Source organism: Palaemon carinicauda, chromosome 41, assembly GCF_036898095.1.
Source record: "Palaemon carinicauda isolate YSFRI2023 chromosome 41, ASM3689809v2, whole genome shotgun sequence".
Taxonomy (NCBI): domain Eukaryota; kingdom Metazoa; phylum Arthropoda; class Malacostraca; order Decapoda; family Palaemonidae; genus Palaemon; species Palaemon carinicauda.
Genome location: NC_090765.1, coordinates 13070101 through 13088575, shown reverse-complemented (window position 1 = coordinate 13088575; position 18475 = coordinate 13070101). Strand labels below are relative to the sequence as shown.

The following is an 18475-nucleotide window of genomic DNA, read 5'->3' as shown; positions in this document are numbered from 1 at the left end:
CTGACATACATTTGCTTCCAATCCACCATTTGCAGCAACAACAGACCCAAGTACTTAAGCTGATCTACTTCCTCGAGTAACTCCATTCAACATTACTTTCAACCTAGCACCACCCTCCCTTCTCATGCATCTTATAACCTTACTCTTACCCACACTAACTCTCAACTTCCTCTCACACACCCTTCCAAACTCTGTCACTAATCAACCTAGCTTCTCCTCCAAGTCTACAACTAGTACAATATCATCCGCAAACAACAGCTGATTCACCTCCCACTCATGATCACACTCATCTATCAGTTTCAATCCTCGACCAAGCATTCACCTTTCTCACAACTCCATCAACAAACAACTTGAATAACCATGGCAACATCACACATCCCTGTGTTAGTGCCATTCTCAATGGAAACCACTCGCTTACTATATTTGCTATCCTAACACACGCCATACTGCCGATGTAGAAACACTCCACTGCCTGCAACAACCATCCACCAATTCCATTATAACATTATAACTTCATCACATTCCACATCACCTCCCTATCAACTTTTGCTAAATATTTCTCGCATATCTGCCTAACTGTATGAATATAATCCATATATCCCCTACCTCTTCTGAAACTTCTAAGATTGCATAGTTTGTTTTATTCTTATTCCTCTTAATTAGCACTCTGCAATACACTTTTCCAACCACATTTTACAAACTTATACCCCTTGAAGTACAACACTTCTGCACATCTCCCTTACCTCTGTATAGCGGAACAATACATGCACACACCCAATTGACAACCTAAGACATGTTAAAAAAATCTTGCCAACCATTCAAGTACAGTCACAGCCACTTCCTTTAAGATCTCAGCCCTCACACCATCCATAACAGGTGCTTTTCCTGCTCTCGTTTCATCTAGTGCTCTCTTCACTTCTTGTAATCTCTCTCTCATTTTCATCTCCTATCACTGGCACATAAACATCTGCAACAGCAATTATATCTGTCTCCTTATTATCGTCTTATTATCGTCAACATACAGCAATCTTTCAAATATTCAGCCCACCTTTTCCTTGCCTCCTCTCCTTTCAACAGCCTTCCATTTTCATCTTTCACTCTCTCATCAATTCTCAATCCACCCATCCTTATTCTCTTCACTTCTTTTCAAAACTTTTTATGCTCTTCATATCAATGGCCAAATCCGCCCCTACCTCCAGTCGTCTGACCTCTATCATTCATACTTTTCTACACTATTACTCTGCAGCTAATCTTCAAATGCCCTCTATTTCTCTTCCACTTTCATCTTCCCTCCTTTATTCTATCATTTACTACCCTTCCTCCAACAATCCTCTTGCCACACACATCACTTGCAATTCCAACAAAATTTTCTTTTACTATCTTCCACTCCTCCTCTAGATCTCCAATTTCCTTTGCTTTCACCCTGTCATATGCCACTTTCAATCTTTCTTTATGTTTACTTTTACCTCGTTTTTTATTTTTTTTTCAACTCTTTGACCTTCACTACTTCCCTTTTACATCCCTCCACTTTATTTCTGCACTCTTTTGCTACAACTAATTTTCCTTCAACCAAAAAATGATCAGACATACCATCACCCATACCCCTAAACACGTACACGCCTTTCAATCTTACTAACATCCTTCTTGTTATCAACAAATAATCCATTAATGCCTTTCTTCCATTTGCCGTTCTTTACCATGTAAACTTGTTATTATCTTTCTTTTTGTAAAAACTAAACTTATCACCAGATTTTGTCCAACAAACAGATATACCAGTCTTTCACCAGTCTCATTTTCACCTGGTATGCCATACTTCTCAATGACATCTACTTCTCCAGCCCCCACTCTGGCATTCAAGTCACCCATATCAACTACATAATTCCTTCTACCCAATCCTTCTACACATCTATTTAATTCATTCCAGAATTCAATATGCTCTTCTTCACTTCTCACAATCTGGCCCATATGCACTAACAAAGCCCAACATTCCCTACCCAACCCAACAATTACCCACATTAACCTAGATAATACCTCCTTCCATTCCACTACTTTACCTGTCATTCGTTCACTCGACAGTAAAGTCATACCCTCTCTTGCTCTTCCCCTTTCAATTCCAGACACTACCTGTCACTTCTTCCTTCCCTTTTATTTTTCTCACTCAAGGCCAATACATTCATCTTTCTATGCCAAAACATACTTTCAATCTCACATCTTTTACTCTGTCATACTACATCTACTCACATATAGAAACCTTCAAAATGATATTATAAATATTAATTTCTTCATTACTATATTAATATTAATATTTTTAATATCCATATTATCATTAATGCTATTAATATTAATATTGATATTGATATTATCAATATTAGTAATGGTGATAATAAAATTGATAGTAATAATGTCATGATATTATTATTATTATTATTATTATTATTATTATTATTATTATTATTATTATTACAGTAGTATTAGTATTGATATTGATAATATTAATACTAATATTAATAATGTTATTGTTATTGTTGCCAATTATAAATTATAATAAGAATAAGAACTACAATAATTATACCAATAACAATCTGTGCCCTTATCCAATTTACCAGAAACAGAGAGCACCTCCACATGTTTCTCTATGACCCCCATGTCACCTTGGAAGTTGGGGTTCCAGCCATTCCACCATTTTATTACATGATGATTTCCATATTTTTTTTATATATATATAAATTTGGGGACTCTGCCATTAGGTCCAGTCTCCAAGAGTTTCAAGCACATAGTGAGCATCCTTGAAGTTTTCCAAGAAATTGCTCTGAAGCATAAGCAATTAAAGGTTTATAGGTCACTCATGAATGGCAGAGGCAAGGGACAGTGACATTGCCCTAGCAATCAGGACAATGCCCAAGAGACTGACAGTATTACATATGATCAGCGCCCAAGCCTCCTCTCCATCCAAGCTAGGACCAGGGAGGGCCAGGCAGTGGCTGCTGCTGACTCAGTGGATAGACCTATAGGCTCCCCCAAACCCCTCAACCTTAGCTCACAAGGATGGTAAGGTTGCAGACACTAATGGCACTAACGAATCTGAGCGGGACTCGAACCCCCGACTGGCAGACACCAGGCAGAGACGTTACCAATCAGGCCACAGCAACTTGCTATGTTTTATTCATTGGAAATGAAGAAATTGTTGATAACTTCTAAGCATTTGCATGTGCTTAAGCATCTGATCTAAGCATTTGATACTAACAAAGAATTTACTATTTTTTATTCATTTGAACTGTATCAATTACTTCAAAATCCAAGGAATAGCATTTTCTGGAAGTTAAATTCATCGGGCATATAATTGTGCTGGTTTAAAGAATGCTGGGCTTCCCCTTCACCTGCCAGTAACTACTGACACCTCATTATGAATTTTAATTGCCGAGTTCCAGGTATGCTGGAAACATACTCTTATTAAAGGACTCCAGTTTTTACTGTAATTTTTTTTTATTGTATTTTATATAGATAATTTATTTATACACCATTTTCAGATTTGTTCTTAAGTTTACATGCAAGTTTTTCTTCATGGAAGGATATGGTGTTACGTACTCTACTCCAATTCCATTATTTCCTTTGGAATTACCTTTTATGCACTAGCTTCTCTGCATTTACTGTCGCATTTTTACACGTTCTTCCCCAGCTTAATATCTTTACATTCTGGCCTATATCAAATCTAATCAGATACTGTATACCTCAGTTCACTCCAACTCTCACTATTTTATCCACCAAACTATGCGCTGTGCACTATATCTACACATTTTAGCTAACTTATCCTCACCATTTTCATTGAAAGTTTTTATATTCTTATACAGGTATTGTACTTTGAAAGACATCTGTTTCCAAAAATCAAGACTATCCAAACATATTTCACAATATTCTACCCATTCTAATGTACTACCAACCATTTCAGCTCTTTCTATTTCACATGCCTTTGTATTAAAATCTATTAGATTAACCATTTCATGTTCTCAGAAAACCTGAAATTGTTTGTATTTAAAGAATTAAAGATAGTAAGAAGATCAAAGAAAATTGAGAGATAAAGAGAGAGTGAAAAATTAGATAGATAAGAAAACAGGTGTACTGTAATTATATACTGTATTCCCACAATTAACAAATAATACATTAGAATTAGAAAGTAAAAAAAAAAAATATAAACATTTATTTATTTTTTATTTCAATTTGCCTGGTGAAAATTAGATAAATGTAGATATTTAGGTAAGAAAAGAGAAGGGATAATGGGTAAAAAGTAAAAGGCAGTATACAATATAATGCTATGCAACCAGGGCAAAGGGATGCTACAAAGACCTTACTGCTCTATGTTCATAGAAGAAGGTAGTTTTGGCAAGTTCATACTCTTTTATTGTTTTTCTACCTGCAATGAATTTTAGTTGTTTCGATTGTAGTCATGATATATTTATTGTGAGAAAAAGCCAATATTAACGTATAGAGTAGTATACAATACATATATTTTACTAATATTCTTGTAAGAAATATTATGGAACCACTGAGCTTATTGGCTGTAAAAAGTAGGACAACGCAATTCACTGTTTACAAATTGCCCAGTGCTAGAGCATTTGTTAAATTCTGGACTATCTAAGCTACTGAAAGATGCATAATTGATATACAATACTATACTGTATACAGGTATGAAGTGTTTTTTTTTATCTGAAATATAAAAGGTTTTTAAAGGATTCCCCCTTTTTTGCAGATGATTCTTTTTGACGATGTGAATGATACCGGGACAATCGATGATGTGCCTGAAGAGAAACGCATTTATTTTCCCATGTCAAATTTTACTTGGAGTCTAACAGAAACCCTCAATACCACAGGACAGGAGCAAGGAGTCGTATTTGAGACGCTAGATTTCAATGAAACTCCCCTAACAAATGGTACCAAGATTTCGATCAAGGTATGGTACTTTGTTTTTTAAATATTTAACTTAGCCGGTGAATATATAATAGCTGCTGCTCCAGCGGCTCGACAGAAAACACACACAAAAACTCGCGAGCGATCGCTATGAAGGTTGCGGGTGTGCCCACCAGCGCCAACTATCGGCCAGATACCGCATATACATGTAAACAGACCCAATTTTTTCTCTGTCGGCCTTAACGACAAGACGTATCAATACTCGCTGTATAACCTGGAGTTTTCTCAACATATTTGGTGAAGTACTTCCTTTTGGTTTGAGCTTTCGCAGTGCAGGTGTTTTATCTTCAACTTAAATCTTGAACTCGTTTTTGGATAGATTTAATTTTTGATTACTTTGGATTGTTTTTTGGACTTTCTTTGACTTTTAAATGGCCGACCCTTCCCTTAGTACGGAAGTGTGTTTTAGGCTTTTAGCAATTATCTTATCACGTTATAAATTAATTATAGATTTTCCTCTATATATTTTATATCTCAACCGCCTTTATTAGGCCTCTTCGATTAGCTTTCCATTTATAATAAACATCAAGATAAATCTTAATGATTTGTTTATATGCGACCTTTCCTGAGAGTAGGCGGTCCTAACTTGGAAACCGAAGTTAAACAACGTTGAGCCCTTTCAATCGTAAATAACTTTTACAGAGCAAATGATTTAAAACTTATTAAATGATTATTTTTTAGTAGATATTTTATGAAAGATTTTCTTTGAATAGTCTTCGTACTGTTTCAAAGATGAACTAACGTTTAGTTTATTTATGCTACGCAGTTTGCGCTCTATCGTTACGATAGAGAGAGAGAGTATCACGGTTTCACTTTGCAGAAAGAGTAAATCGATTCTGACGTTTTGTTCATTCTTCTTTCAAAGCTTAAATGTTTTAAATACTATTTTTCAATATTAAACTTACCCGATAATCATGTAGCTGTCAACTCCGTTGCCCGACAGAATTCTATGGAGGGATACGCCAGCTATCACAATACTAGAAGGGGGTGTATTTACCAGCGCCACCTGTGGCCAGGTACTCAAGTACTTCTTGTTGACACCTCCTCAATTATTCCTCTGTCGTGCTTCCGGCAAGACGTTCTGGGATACGCTTATGTTCTTGGAGTATTTTCACGACTTTGGTGAAGTATTTCTCTTTGATTTCGGCTGTCGCTTTACTGGAAACTTCTATATTAGCTTAGTTAGCTTTTGGAATTAATTTGATTAATTTTGGTGACGAGAGAGTATGAACTCTCGTTCACTTTTCAATGGCCGACCCTTCCCTTAGACGGAAGTGTTGGTGTCTAAGAGAGTATAGACTCTCTTTCTTAATTTTGCTTAACAAAAGTTATAGATTTATTTTATATCTCTCCGCCTCTTATAGGCCTCTTCGATTAACTTCCTTTTATTATAAACTCATTAAAATTAATTTTTATATTTGTTTATATTCGAACCTTCCTAATAGTAGGCGGTCTTTTACCGAAGTTAATAAACTTTGAGCCCGTCATTTCGGTTTTACCTGTTAACATATTATGCTATTTCCGCCACAGAGTTTGAAAGATTTTCTTTGACAGTCTCGTACTGTTTTCAAAGCTGAACTAACGTTTTGTTTTGTCTCTGCAGTTGTTGACGTTCAGAACGTTCAACTTGCACTCTATCGTTACGATAGAGAAAGAATGTTCACGGTTTCACGTTGCAGTAAGAGTAACCGTGTCTAGCGTTTTGTTCATTCTTTCTTAACTTAATGGTTTTGATCCTAATAAAGGAACTTTTCAGTTTTTTTTCCTTTAACAATAATATGTTTTAACGATATATATGATTGGGCTCTTCTCTCAGGTTCTAAGTCAAGAGAGAGAGAGAGAGAGAGAGAGATAGAGACGGAGGGAGAAAGAGGATAAACGTTTCATTCAAGCCTGCCAGGCGTACGAGTAACGTCGTTATCGTTTTTTGCTCTTCTCCCTAGTCTCTTTAGGGGAAGAAACTAAACGTTTCTAGAGTGATCTAGTGTTTAGTCTCTTTCCAACCACTGAATTATCTTTCATTAGATTTTTCTGTTACATTGTAATTCTGTTTTCGCAATTACTAACTTTGAGAAAGGATAGAATTGCGTATTTCAGGTACAAACCACTTAAAGTTTCGAGTTCAGTGAAATAAGTGCAAACAGAAATCAAAGTGATAAGTGATTAGTGCGTGAGGGTACTTTTGTGCGCGCCAGTCGTCCTCCCAGTCCGGGACCTCTTGCAAGCTCCCAAGCCCAGGGGAGAAGCAATGTCGAAGGGCATAAGGGTTCAGCAGGCCTTGATCGACGCACAGAAGTATTCTCGGTGGTTGTGGGCGTGTCTTACCGAGACCGTCACTCCCACCCACAGACGATTGAGCCCTTATTTTGCTCGTCTGCAGAAGAGATTAGGGGAGAAAATAAAGGCAGAGTAACGCTGGTCTCAGGTCTCAAGACTTCTTAAACGTTAAGTCCAGACCTATGCCAGACGTACGAAGTTAAAGTTCACAACCCGAATACAGTCATCAGTTGATTACACTCCGCCTAAGAGGAGTAAGGTTCTGCCACAACAGATCTCTGCTGTTAAGGCTTTACCTCAGCAGAACTTAGTGTCTGCCGACCCCAAGTTAACTCTACTGCAGTCCATACAGTCACAACTTTCGGTCTTGATGCGTGAGTGTCGGGCTGAGAGTGTTGCACCTCCTCCTCCGCCTACACTCCCTCCACCTGTTCTCGCTCCGCCTGTGCTCGCCCAGCCTGCACCTGCTCCGCCTGTGCTCGCCCAGCCTGCACCTGCTCTGCCTGGTCGCAGCACCATCTGCCAGGCGTACGATGTTGTGAACTCTACTACAGTCCATGCAAGCACAGCTTTCGGACTTGATGAGTGAGTGTCGGGCTGAGAGTGTTGCTCCTCCGCCTCCGCCTACACTCCCTCCTCCTACACTCGCTCCGCCTGATCACAGTACCATCTGCAGGCGTACGATGTTGTGGACTCTACTACAGTCCATGCAAGCACAGCTTTCGGACTTGATGAGTGAGTGTCGGGCTGAGAGTGTTGCTCCTCCGCCTCCGCCTACACTCCCTCCTCCTACACTCGCTCCGCCTGATCACAGTACCATCTGCCAGGCGTATGATGTTGTGGACTCTACTACAGTCCATGCAAGCACAGCTTTCGGACTTGATGCGTGAGTGTCGGGCTGAGAGTGTTGCTCCTCCGCCTCCGCCTACACTCCCTCCACCTACACTCGCTCCGCCTGATCGCAGTACCACCTGCCAGCAGTTCCACCTGCCAGGCGTACGATGTTGAGACACGTGCTGAGTTTGCTGTTCCCTGTGGTGTTCAGCCTCCGCCTTTCTTAAGGCAACCTTTACATTGGGATCAGGAGGATTATACCTCTCTTCCTCCGCCTCCACTTGCTGCTCCACCAGTGATGCAACACTCGGTTGAGGTACAACAACCTCTCCCGTCCATGAGTCAGTTTCCTCAGCTCTTGCTGCAGCGAGCTCAACCCTCCATAAGGCAAGCACCACAACACCTTAGCCTTGCGCCTCAGGAGCCTCAGCTTGCGAGACATTTACCTTGTTCTGCGCAGCCTCTTCCTCATCGCGCTCCGCTCACACCACAGGAACTGGAACTTGCTACTCCGCTTTCGCCAACTGCTCAGCAAGCGCAACCCTTGGGTTCAACCACTCATGCTAGGAGTCAGCCTCCTCCACCCATGCGCCTTCCTTCTGCTTGTCTTTTATTCAGCCTTTGCAGACTGAGCCTCAGGTGTTCCCTCATCGGAGTCTTGAAGAGGAAACCACACTATTGTTGTTCCAGCTCGTTCTGACTCTGCTGTTCAGCATACCATGGTTTAAACCCCATGCAAGCATGCATAAAGCACTCTAGCACTGGTCATGGAATTTCTGAGAAATGTTAAACGCCATGCACACGCTCTGCTTTCCTTTCAGCAGGCTCTGCTTACAGCAGGCTCTGCTTACTACATGCTCAGCATTCAGCATGCTCTGCATTCAGCATGCTATGCATACAACATGCTCTGCATACAGCATGCTCTGCATTCAGCATGCTCTGCATACAACATGCTCTACATACAGCATGCTCTGCATACAGCATACTCTGCATACATCATGCTCTGCATACCTTACCGCATGCTTCTCAACACATCTTGGGTTGTTGCCAACTCACTAGACTGTCAAGCAGTTTCATAACGTTGCCTTCTAGTCTGCTGCTTTGCACCAGTGAACCCTCACTCAGAGAACTTAGCTTTTCTAGGATAAGGTCCCTGTAGATGAGAAAGTTCTTTTCTCCCTCCTTCTGATATTCCCTTGAGGACTCTGTCATTTGGAGGGAGCCTTTAGCTGCATAACCTCTTATGGACTTTTATTTAAGCATAACATGCTTACAGGGAAGGTAATGGTTACACTTCAGCCGCTAATCCCGTCTGTTACCACACCTGCTCCCATAGACCTTGAGCTGTGTTGCATGACATGCAGTCCAAGCTTAGTCCTTGTTAGAGGATTTTTTGTTTACGGAGTTAATGTGTCACGGGGAAGACGTTCAACAACCAACAGAAGGGACTTGTTGTGACGCAGTGCGGCAACCTCAGCAACCCGTTAAGGAGTTGTCTGTACGACCCAGACAGTCTAGACAGATTCGGGTTGTCACTGTACTTCCTCGCTTGCCCATGATTGACAGTTTACAGACTGTGCAGCAGTATCATGATCTTGTGTCCGGCTCCGTCAGACGACTGGCTTTTAAGAGCTCCCTCAAGTCGTCGCTGTCTGGAGATTTTCAAATGGACTATGGATCTGACCAAGGAACTGGGCCTCCTGGTCAATTTTGAGGAGTCTCAGCTCGTTCCATCCCAGACCATTGTCTCCTTGGGTATGGATCTTCAGAGTCGAGCTTTTCGGACTTGTCTGTCGGCCCCAAGGATCTTCCAAGCCCTAGAATGCATCCAGAGCATGCTGAGAAGGAACCGATGCTTAGTCAGGCAGTGGATGAGTCTAACAGGGACACTTTCATCGCTGGCCCTGTTCATCGAGTTAGGGAGACTCCACCTCCGCCCCCTTCAGTATCATCTAGCTGCTCACTGGATAAAGGACATGACGCTAGAGACGGGCTCAGTTCCTGTTTCCGAAGAGATGAGGTCTACTCTAACGTGGTGGAAGAACAGCATTCTTCTCAAGGAAGGTCTACCTTTGGCTGTTCAGACCTCCGACCACCGTCTCTTCTCGGACGCATCGGACACGGGCTGGGGTGCGACACTGGACGGACAGGAATGCTCGGGAACATGGAATCAGGAGCAAAGGACACTTCACATCTATTGCAAGGAGTTGTTGGCAGTTCATTTGGCCTTGATAAACTTCAAGTCCCTCCAGCTTAACAAGGTGGTGGAGGTGAACTCCGACTACACCACAGCCTTGGCTTACATCTCCAAGCAGGGAGGGACTCATTCGAGGAAGTTGTTCGAGATCGCAAGGGACCTCCTCATTTGGTCAAAAGATCGAAAGCTCACGCTGGTAACGAGGCTCATTCAGGGCGATATGAATGTCATGGCAGATCGCCTCAGCCGGAAGGGTCAGGTCTTCCCCACAGAGTGGACCCTTCACAAGAATGTTTGCAGCAGACTTTGGGCCCTGTGGGGTCAGCCAACCATAGATCTATTCGCTACCTCGATGACCAAGAGGCTCCTCTTGTATTGTTCTCCGATTCCAGACCCAGCAGCAGTTCGCGTGGATGCCTTTCTGCTGGATTGGTCCCATCTCAACCTGTATGCATTCCCGCCGTTCAAGATTGTCAACAGGGCACTTCAGAAGTTCGCCTCTCACACAGGGACACGGCTGACGTTGGTTGCTCCCCTCTGGCCCGCGAGAGAATAGTTTTCCTCAACCAGTACCAATGTAACCCAGATTGCTGACTTCCTGTTACATCTAAGGAACGTAAGATCCCTATCAGCTCCTACGATCAAGGGTTACAGAAGTTTGTTGGCAGCGGTTTTCCGCCACAGAGGCTTGGATCTTTCCTCCAACAAAGATCTACAGGACCTCCTTAGGTCTTTTGAGACCTCAAAGGAACGTCGGTTGTCCACTCCAGGCTGGAATCTAGACGTGGTCCTAAGGTTCCTAATGTCATCAGGATTTGAACCGCTCCAATCAGCCTCTTTTAAGGACCTCACATTAAAAACTCTTTTCCTCGTGTGCTTAGCAACAGGTAAAAGAGTAAGTGAGATCCACGCCTTCAGCAGGAACATAGGTTTCACATCTGAAACGGCTACATGTTCCTTGCAGCTTGGTTTTTTGGCTAAAAACGAGCTTCCTTCCCGGCCTTGGCCTAAGTCGTTCGAGATCCCAAGCCTGTCCAACATGGTGGGGAACGAACTGGAGAGAGTACTTTGCCCAGTTAGAACTCTTAAGTACTATCTAAGAAGGTCAAAACCATTACGAGGACAATCAGAAGCCTTATGGTGTGCTATCAAGAAGCCTTCTCTACCAATGTCTAAGAACTCAGTTTCTTACTACATCAGGCTTCTGATTAGAGAAGCAAATTCTCATCTGAAGGAAGAAGACCTTGCTTTGCTGAAGGTAAGGACACATGAAGTGAGAGCTGTGGCTACTTCAGTGGCCTTCAAACAGAACCGTTCTCTGCAGAGTGTTATGGATGCAACCTATTGGAGAAACAAGTCAGTGTTCGCATCATTCTATCTCAAAGATGTCCAGTCTCTTTATGAGTACTGCTACACCCTGGGTCCATTCGTAGCAACGAATGCAGTAGTAGGCGAGGGCTCAGCCACTACATTCCCATAATCCCATAACTTTTTAACCTTTCTCTTGAATACTTTTTATGGGTTGTACGGTCGGCTAAGAAGCCTTCCACATCCTTGTTGATTTGGCGGGTGGTCAATTCTTTCTTGAGAAGCGCCAAGGTTAAAGGTTGTGATGAGGTCCTTTAGTATGGGTTGCAGCCCTGTATACTTTAGCACCTTTGAGTTGATTCAGCCTCCCAAGAGGAACGCTGCGCTCAGTAAGGAAGACGATCTTATTAAAGGCAGAGTAACGGTTCAAGTCGACTTCCTTACCAGGTACTTATTATTTCATTGTTATTGTGGATAACTGATTATATGAAATATGGGATACTTAGCTATCCTTTAATCTTGTACACTGGTTTTCACCCACCCCCCTGGGTGTGAATCAGCTACATGATTATCGGGTAAGTTTAATATTGAAAAATGTTATTTTTATTAATAAAATAAATTTTTGAATATACTTACCCGATAATCATGATTTAATCGACCCTCCCTTCCTCTCCATAGAGAACCAGTGGACCGAGGAATAATTGAGGAGGTGTCAACAAGAAGTACTTGAGTACCTGGCCACAGGTGGCGCTGGTAAATACACCCCCTTCTAGTATTGTGATAGCTGGCGTATCCCTCCATAGAATTCTGTCGGGCAACGGAGTTGACAGCTACATGATTATCGGGTAAGTATATTCAAAAATTTATTTTATTAATAAAAATAACATTTTAAAGGAACTTTTTAATTGAAAAACCTTTCAGTTTTTTTCCTTTGGTCAAATAACCTGTTTATTGACGAAGGGTAAGTGGGCTCTTCTCTTCGGTGCGAAATCAGAGAGAGAGAGAGAGAGAGAGAGAGAGAGAGAGAGAGAGAGAGAGAGAGAGAGAGAGAGAGAGAGAGAGAGAGAGAGAGAGAGAGAGAGAGAGATAGAGACGGAGAGAGAGAGAGATAGAGACGGAGAGAGAGAGAGGAGAGAGAACGTTCCGATCTTTATTCTCGTCCCAAGCGAGTAACGTTGTTCTCGAGTCAGTTTTTTACTCTCGTCCCTAGTCTCTGTACGGGGAGAAAGGATAAAACTTTTTTAGTTTTTATTCTCGTCCCAAGGCACTGTACGGTGAGAGATTGAAAACGTAGTTTTGAATGAACTAGTGTTTAGTCTCCTTCCCAGCCACTGATCTTTTTATCTTAAAATATGTTTACTGTTTTTTGCTTGTATTAATGTGCTTACATTATACGACTGATTTCGCAATTATAACCTTTTGATGAGGGTAGAATTGCGTGCTTCAGGTAGAAATCAGTTTTATTCATACCTAATGTGAATTGTTAAAAAATTCGATTTCAGTGAAATAAGTGCAAAACAGAAAATCGTAGTGATAAAGTGATAATTGCGCAAAGTGTTATCAGTGTTGCGACCGAGGGTTCGTCTGTTCGTGCCTGTCGTTCGCCTAGTCCGAGACCTCTTGCAAGCTCCCAAGCCCAGGGGAGAAGTAATGTCGTACGACTTATGGGTTCGAGAGGACTTGATCAGCGAACAGACGTTCCCTCTATGGTTTCAGGCGTGTCTCATCAACACCGCCCCTACCATAAGACGAGCGAGACGATTTTCTCCTCGTCATCCAAAGACTTTTCGCATAAGAAACCGTGGAACAAGGTTTCGAGGCCCTTTAAGCGAAAGTCAGTCCTTTCAGGACAGGTCCAGCGTCCTGGTTTTAACTATTAGGACAGCTCTGACCCTATGCAGTCATAGGAAGACTGCTCGCCGCCTAAACAAAAGCGTAACACAGGCTCCGAGAGTCTTTTTGTAGGCAAGGTTTTGCAGTCACAGACGTTACCCTCGTCTCTTACCGCTACCATTCCCGTTGATCCTAAATGGGTTGTACGGCAAGACATGCAGAATAAGCTTGCCTCTCTTATGGAGGACTATTCTGCTGAGCAGGTTCACGATGATCCTCGCCGCTTAGCTGATCGAGATCCTGGCCGTCAGCCGCCCAAACGAACCTTTGCTCGTCCTGTTGACGTTGACGTTACAAAGTCACGTCAGTCACGTTTTGTAGAGCCTCACTCGATGCAGTCCAGTGTTGACTTTCAGCCGCTTGTGGACGTTCAGCCGCTGCCGCATGCTCTTGTTGACGTTCAGGACGTTCGCCAACCAGCGAAGTTGACTTGTTTTGACGTTGAGCGTCAAGCACCGCAGTCAAGAGTTGTTTTGACTGCTCAGTCTAGGCAGTCAAGGCAGTCTCGTGTTGACGTCGAGCGTCCTCCCGCACCTGTTGGTTGTTGCTGGTCAGTCCTTTAAGCAGTTACATGACATAGCGTTCTTGACTGCTACTGTTGCTCCTTTGCGTGTGGAGTCTGTTTGTCAAGCATTGCCACCACGGCAGGTCTCTCCCTTGCTTGAGACTCGGCTATTGTCGGACAAGGTTCCTTCAGATGAGGAAGTTGCTGTTCCCTCTCCTACTGATATTCCCTTGAGGACTCTGTCAGACGGAGAGGAGCCTAAAGCTGAGCCCTCTATGGACTTTAAATAAATCATGCTGATTTTTAAGGATCTTTGTCCGGATCTTTTTGTAACTGCTGCTCCTCGTTCGCCTAAACGTCAGAGTTTACACTAGGCCTAGCTACTTCGAAGCCGTTGTTTTATAAGCTAGTGCTCTCTCGCTCTTCTAAGAGAGCTTTACGTTTGCTAGGCGACTGGTTTATCACCAGGAGGAGTTTGGGGGAGACAGCCTTTGCTTTCCCTACTTTTAAGCTGGCTTATAGAGCGAGAGTCTGATATGACACGGGAGAAGTTCTCGGCTTGGGAGTTCCTGCCTCTGCCCAGATAGACTTCTCAAACCTCATAGACTCTCCCTGGCGCCTGGCCATGAGACGCTCCAAGATTTTATGGTCGGCTTCAGAGCTAGACCATCTCCTGTTAGGAGTTTTTTTCGAGCGTTTGAAGTTTTGCTGTACAATTATGTCATGCATAAACAAGGCTTTCAGGGATGGCTCCAATGATCTGACAGCCACGTTCTCTGCAGGAACAAGTCCCTCAGGGATGGCTCCAATGATCTGGCAGCCATGTTCACTGGAGGAGTACGTAAGAGGCAAGTGCGCTCAATGTGTTCATTGTCAAGACAAACTTCACGATGAAGTCTACCAGGCTGTCTTGACAGCATTAATGGAAGGCGACTGGATGGTCTCTCTCGACCTTCAGGAGGCATACTTCCACATTCCTATACACCCGGATTCCCAACCGTTTCTGAGGTTTGTTTACAGGAATGTGGGGTACCAGTTTCGAGCCCTGTGCTTTGGCCTCAGTCCTGCTCCTCTCGTGTTTACGAGGCTCATGAGGAATGTGGCAAAATCCCTCCTTCTATCGGGGATCCGAGCCTCCCTGTACTTGGACGACTGGCTTCTCAGAGCATCGTCCAGTCTTCGCTGTCTGCAGGATCTACATTGGACGTTGAGTCTGGCCAGGGAATTGGGACTTTTGGTCAACCTAAAAGTCCCAACTGATCCCATCCCAGATTATTCTATATTTGGGGATGGAGATTCGCAGTCCAGTTTTTTCGGGCTTTTCCGTCTGCCACCGAATAGAACAAGCCCTGCTCGAAGTCCAACTAATGCTGAAAAGAGAACGTTTGTTCAGTCAGGAGTTGGAACAGTCTCGTAGGGACTCTCTCATCCCTGGAGCAGTTTGTCTCACTAGGGAGACTACACCTTCTGCCTCTCTGGTTCCATCTAGCCTCTCACTGGAACTAGGACAAGACGTTAGAGACGGTATCATTCCCAGTCTCCGAACCAGTAAAGGCATGCCTGAAATGGTGGGACAGCAATATCAGTCTGAGAGAGGGACTATCCCTAGCAGTCAAGAACCCAAACCACGTGTTGTTCTCAGACGCGTCGGATTTGGGTTGGGGTGCGACCCTGGACGGTCGGGAATGCTCGGGTCTGTGGACCTCAAGTCAGAAGAGCATGCACATCAACGGCAAGGAGCTATTAGCAGTCCACTTGGCCTTGATGATATTCGAAAGCTTCTTCGAAACTAAGTGGTAGAGGTCAACTCAGACAACACCACAGCTTTGGCGTACATCTCCAAGCAAGGAGGCACACACTCCTTCACGCTGCTCGAGATCGCAAGGGACCTTCTCTTATGGTCAAGAAATCGAGGCATCTCCCTGTTGACGAGATTCATCCAGGGGGACTTGAACGTCTTGGCAGACTGTCTCAGTCGGAGGGGTCAGGTGAAACCCACGGAATGGACCCTCCACAAGGACGTGGGCAAGAGTCTTTGGGCTACTTGGGGTCAACCCTCCATAGACCTCTTTGCCTCCTCGTTGACCAAAAGGTTACCAATCTATTGCTCTCCAGTCCTAGATACAGAAGCAATCCACATAGACGCGTTTCTACTGGATTGGTCTCTTCTGGACTTATATGCATTCCCACCATTCAAGATAGTCAACAAGGTACTGCAGAAGTTCGCCTCTCACGAAGGGACAAGGTTGACGTTGGTTGCTACCCTCTGGCCCGCGAGAGAGTGGTTCACCGAGGTACTTCAATGGCTGGTAGACTTTCCAAGAAGTCTTCCTCTAAGGGTAGATCTGTTACGTCAGCCCCACGTAAAGAATGTCCATCAAAGCCTCCCCGCTCTTCGTCTGACTTCCTTCAGACTATCGAAAGACTCTCAAGAGCTCGAGGCTTTTCGAAGGAGGCAGCCAGTGCGATTGCAAGAGCGAGGAGAGCTTCTACCATTAGAGTATACCAGTCGAAGTGGGAAGTCTTTCGAGACTGGTGCAAGTCAGCATCTGTGTCCTCGTCCAGTACCTCTGTAGCCCAAATCGCAGATTTTCTTTTACATCTGAGAAAGGTTCGCTCCCTTTCAGCTCCCACGATTAAGGGCTACAGGAGCATGTTGTCTTCGGTCTTTCGACATAGAGGCTTAGATCTTTCCAACAATAAAGATCTCCAAGATCTCCTTAAGTCTTTCGAGACCTCTAAGGAATGTCGTTTGGCAACTCCTGGATGGTTCCTCATGTCAGACAGGTTTGAGCCATTACATTCAGCCTCCCTGAAGGATCTCACCCTCAAGACACTTTTCCTAGTGTGCTTGGCTTCGGCTAAAAGGGTCAGTGGACTTCATGCCTTCAGTAAGAACATCGGCTTTTCTACAGAAAAAGCCACTTGTTCACTTCAACTTGGTTTCCTGGCCAAAAATGAACTGCCTTCTCGTCCTTGGCCTAAATCTTTTGATATTCCTTGCTTATCAGAGATCGTAGGCAACGAACTTGAAAGAGTATTATGTCCTGTTAGAGCTCTTATGTTCTATCTAGCTCGTACTAAGTCATTACGAGGTAAATCTGAGGCATTATGGTGCTCAGTTAAGAAACCATCATTGCCTATGTCAAAGAATGCTTTGTCATATTTTATCAGATTTTTAATACGAGAAGCTCATTCTCACTTGAATGAGAAAGACCGATGTTTGCTTAAGGTTAAGACGCACGAAGTTAGAGCTATAGCAACCTCCGTGGCCTTCAAGCAAAATAAATCTCTGCAAAGTATTATGGACGCGACTTTTTGGAGAAGCAAGTTAGTGTTCGCGTCATTTTACTTAAAAGATGTCCAGACTCTTTTACGAGGACTGCTACACACTGGGTCCATTCGTTGCAGCGAGTGCAGTAGTGGGTGAGGGTTCTACCACTACATTACCCTAATTCCAATATCCTTTTTAATCTGTCTCTTGAAATGTTTTTAATATTGTTTTTTGGGTTGTACGGAAGGCTAAGAAGCCTTTCGCATCCTGGTTGATTTGGCGGGTGGTCAAAGTCATTTCTTGAGAGCGCCCAGATTAGGGGTTTGATGAGGTCCTGTTGTATGGGTTGCAGCCCTTAATACTTCAGCTCCTGGGAATCTTTCAGCATCCTAAGAGGATTGCTGGGCTTCGTGAGGAAGACAGACTAATAAGGCAGAGTAATCGTCTAAGTCAACTTCCTTACCAGGTACCTTTATATATTTGGGTTTTGTTATGATATAACTGTCAAAAACTCTAAGCATATACGCTGTAAACTTAATTAACTCTGGTCTCTACCCACCACCATGGGTGTGAATCAGCTATTATATATTCACCGGCTAAGTTAAATATTTAAAAATGATATTTTAATTATAAAATAAATTTTTGAATATACTTACCCGGTGAATATATAAATTAAAGGCCCCCCCTTCCTCCCCGATAGAGACCCAGCGGGATGAGAAAAATTGGGTCTGTTTACATGTATATGCGGTATCTGGCCGATAGTTGGCGCTGGTGGGCACACCCGCAACCTTCATAGCGATCGCTCGCGAATTTTTGTGTGTGTTTTCTGTCGAGCCGCTGGAGCAGCAGCTATTATATATTCACCGGGTAAGTATATTCAAAAATTTATTTTATAATTAAAATATCATATTTTGTCTTTTCCCTACTTTTTATTCTTGTGTCTTTAATGAGCACTGCTGATTGTGGAAAGGAAATGTTATATTTTAAAATTTTTTTTTTTGTTTATTGGTGTGTTCTATACTTCAGAAAACTGCTATGGTTGTTGTGCTGTTGCATCATATCATTTTCAATATAGTTTTTACCAAGTAATTATGCATACTGTAATTTAGCTTACAGTACAGTACTTTAATATTTTATTCTGTCTGTTATTCATGGGTGTAGATAAACCAAGATTCCATGAAATCTTTCCAAATTGCCAATATATGAAACAACCACATTCTGTTCC

The 18475-nt window shown here is 42.9% G+C and overlaps 1 protein-coding gene across 1 annotated transcript in view; it reads left to right on the top strand.

Annotated features, from left to right (window-relative positions):
- LOC137632197 (glycosylated lysosomal membrane protein A-like) overlaps positions 1 to 18475 on the top strand; it is a 95402-nt gene that overhangs the window by 31305 nt on the left and 45622 nt on the right. The window contains exon 3 of the mRNA XM_068364082.1: positions 4745 to 4945. Within this exon, the coding sequence (XP_068220183.1) occupies positions 4745 to 4945 (201 nt within the window). The remainder of the gene's footprint in view (positions 1 to 4744; positions 4946 to 18475) is intronic.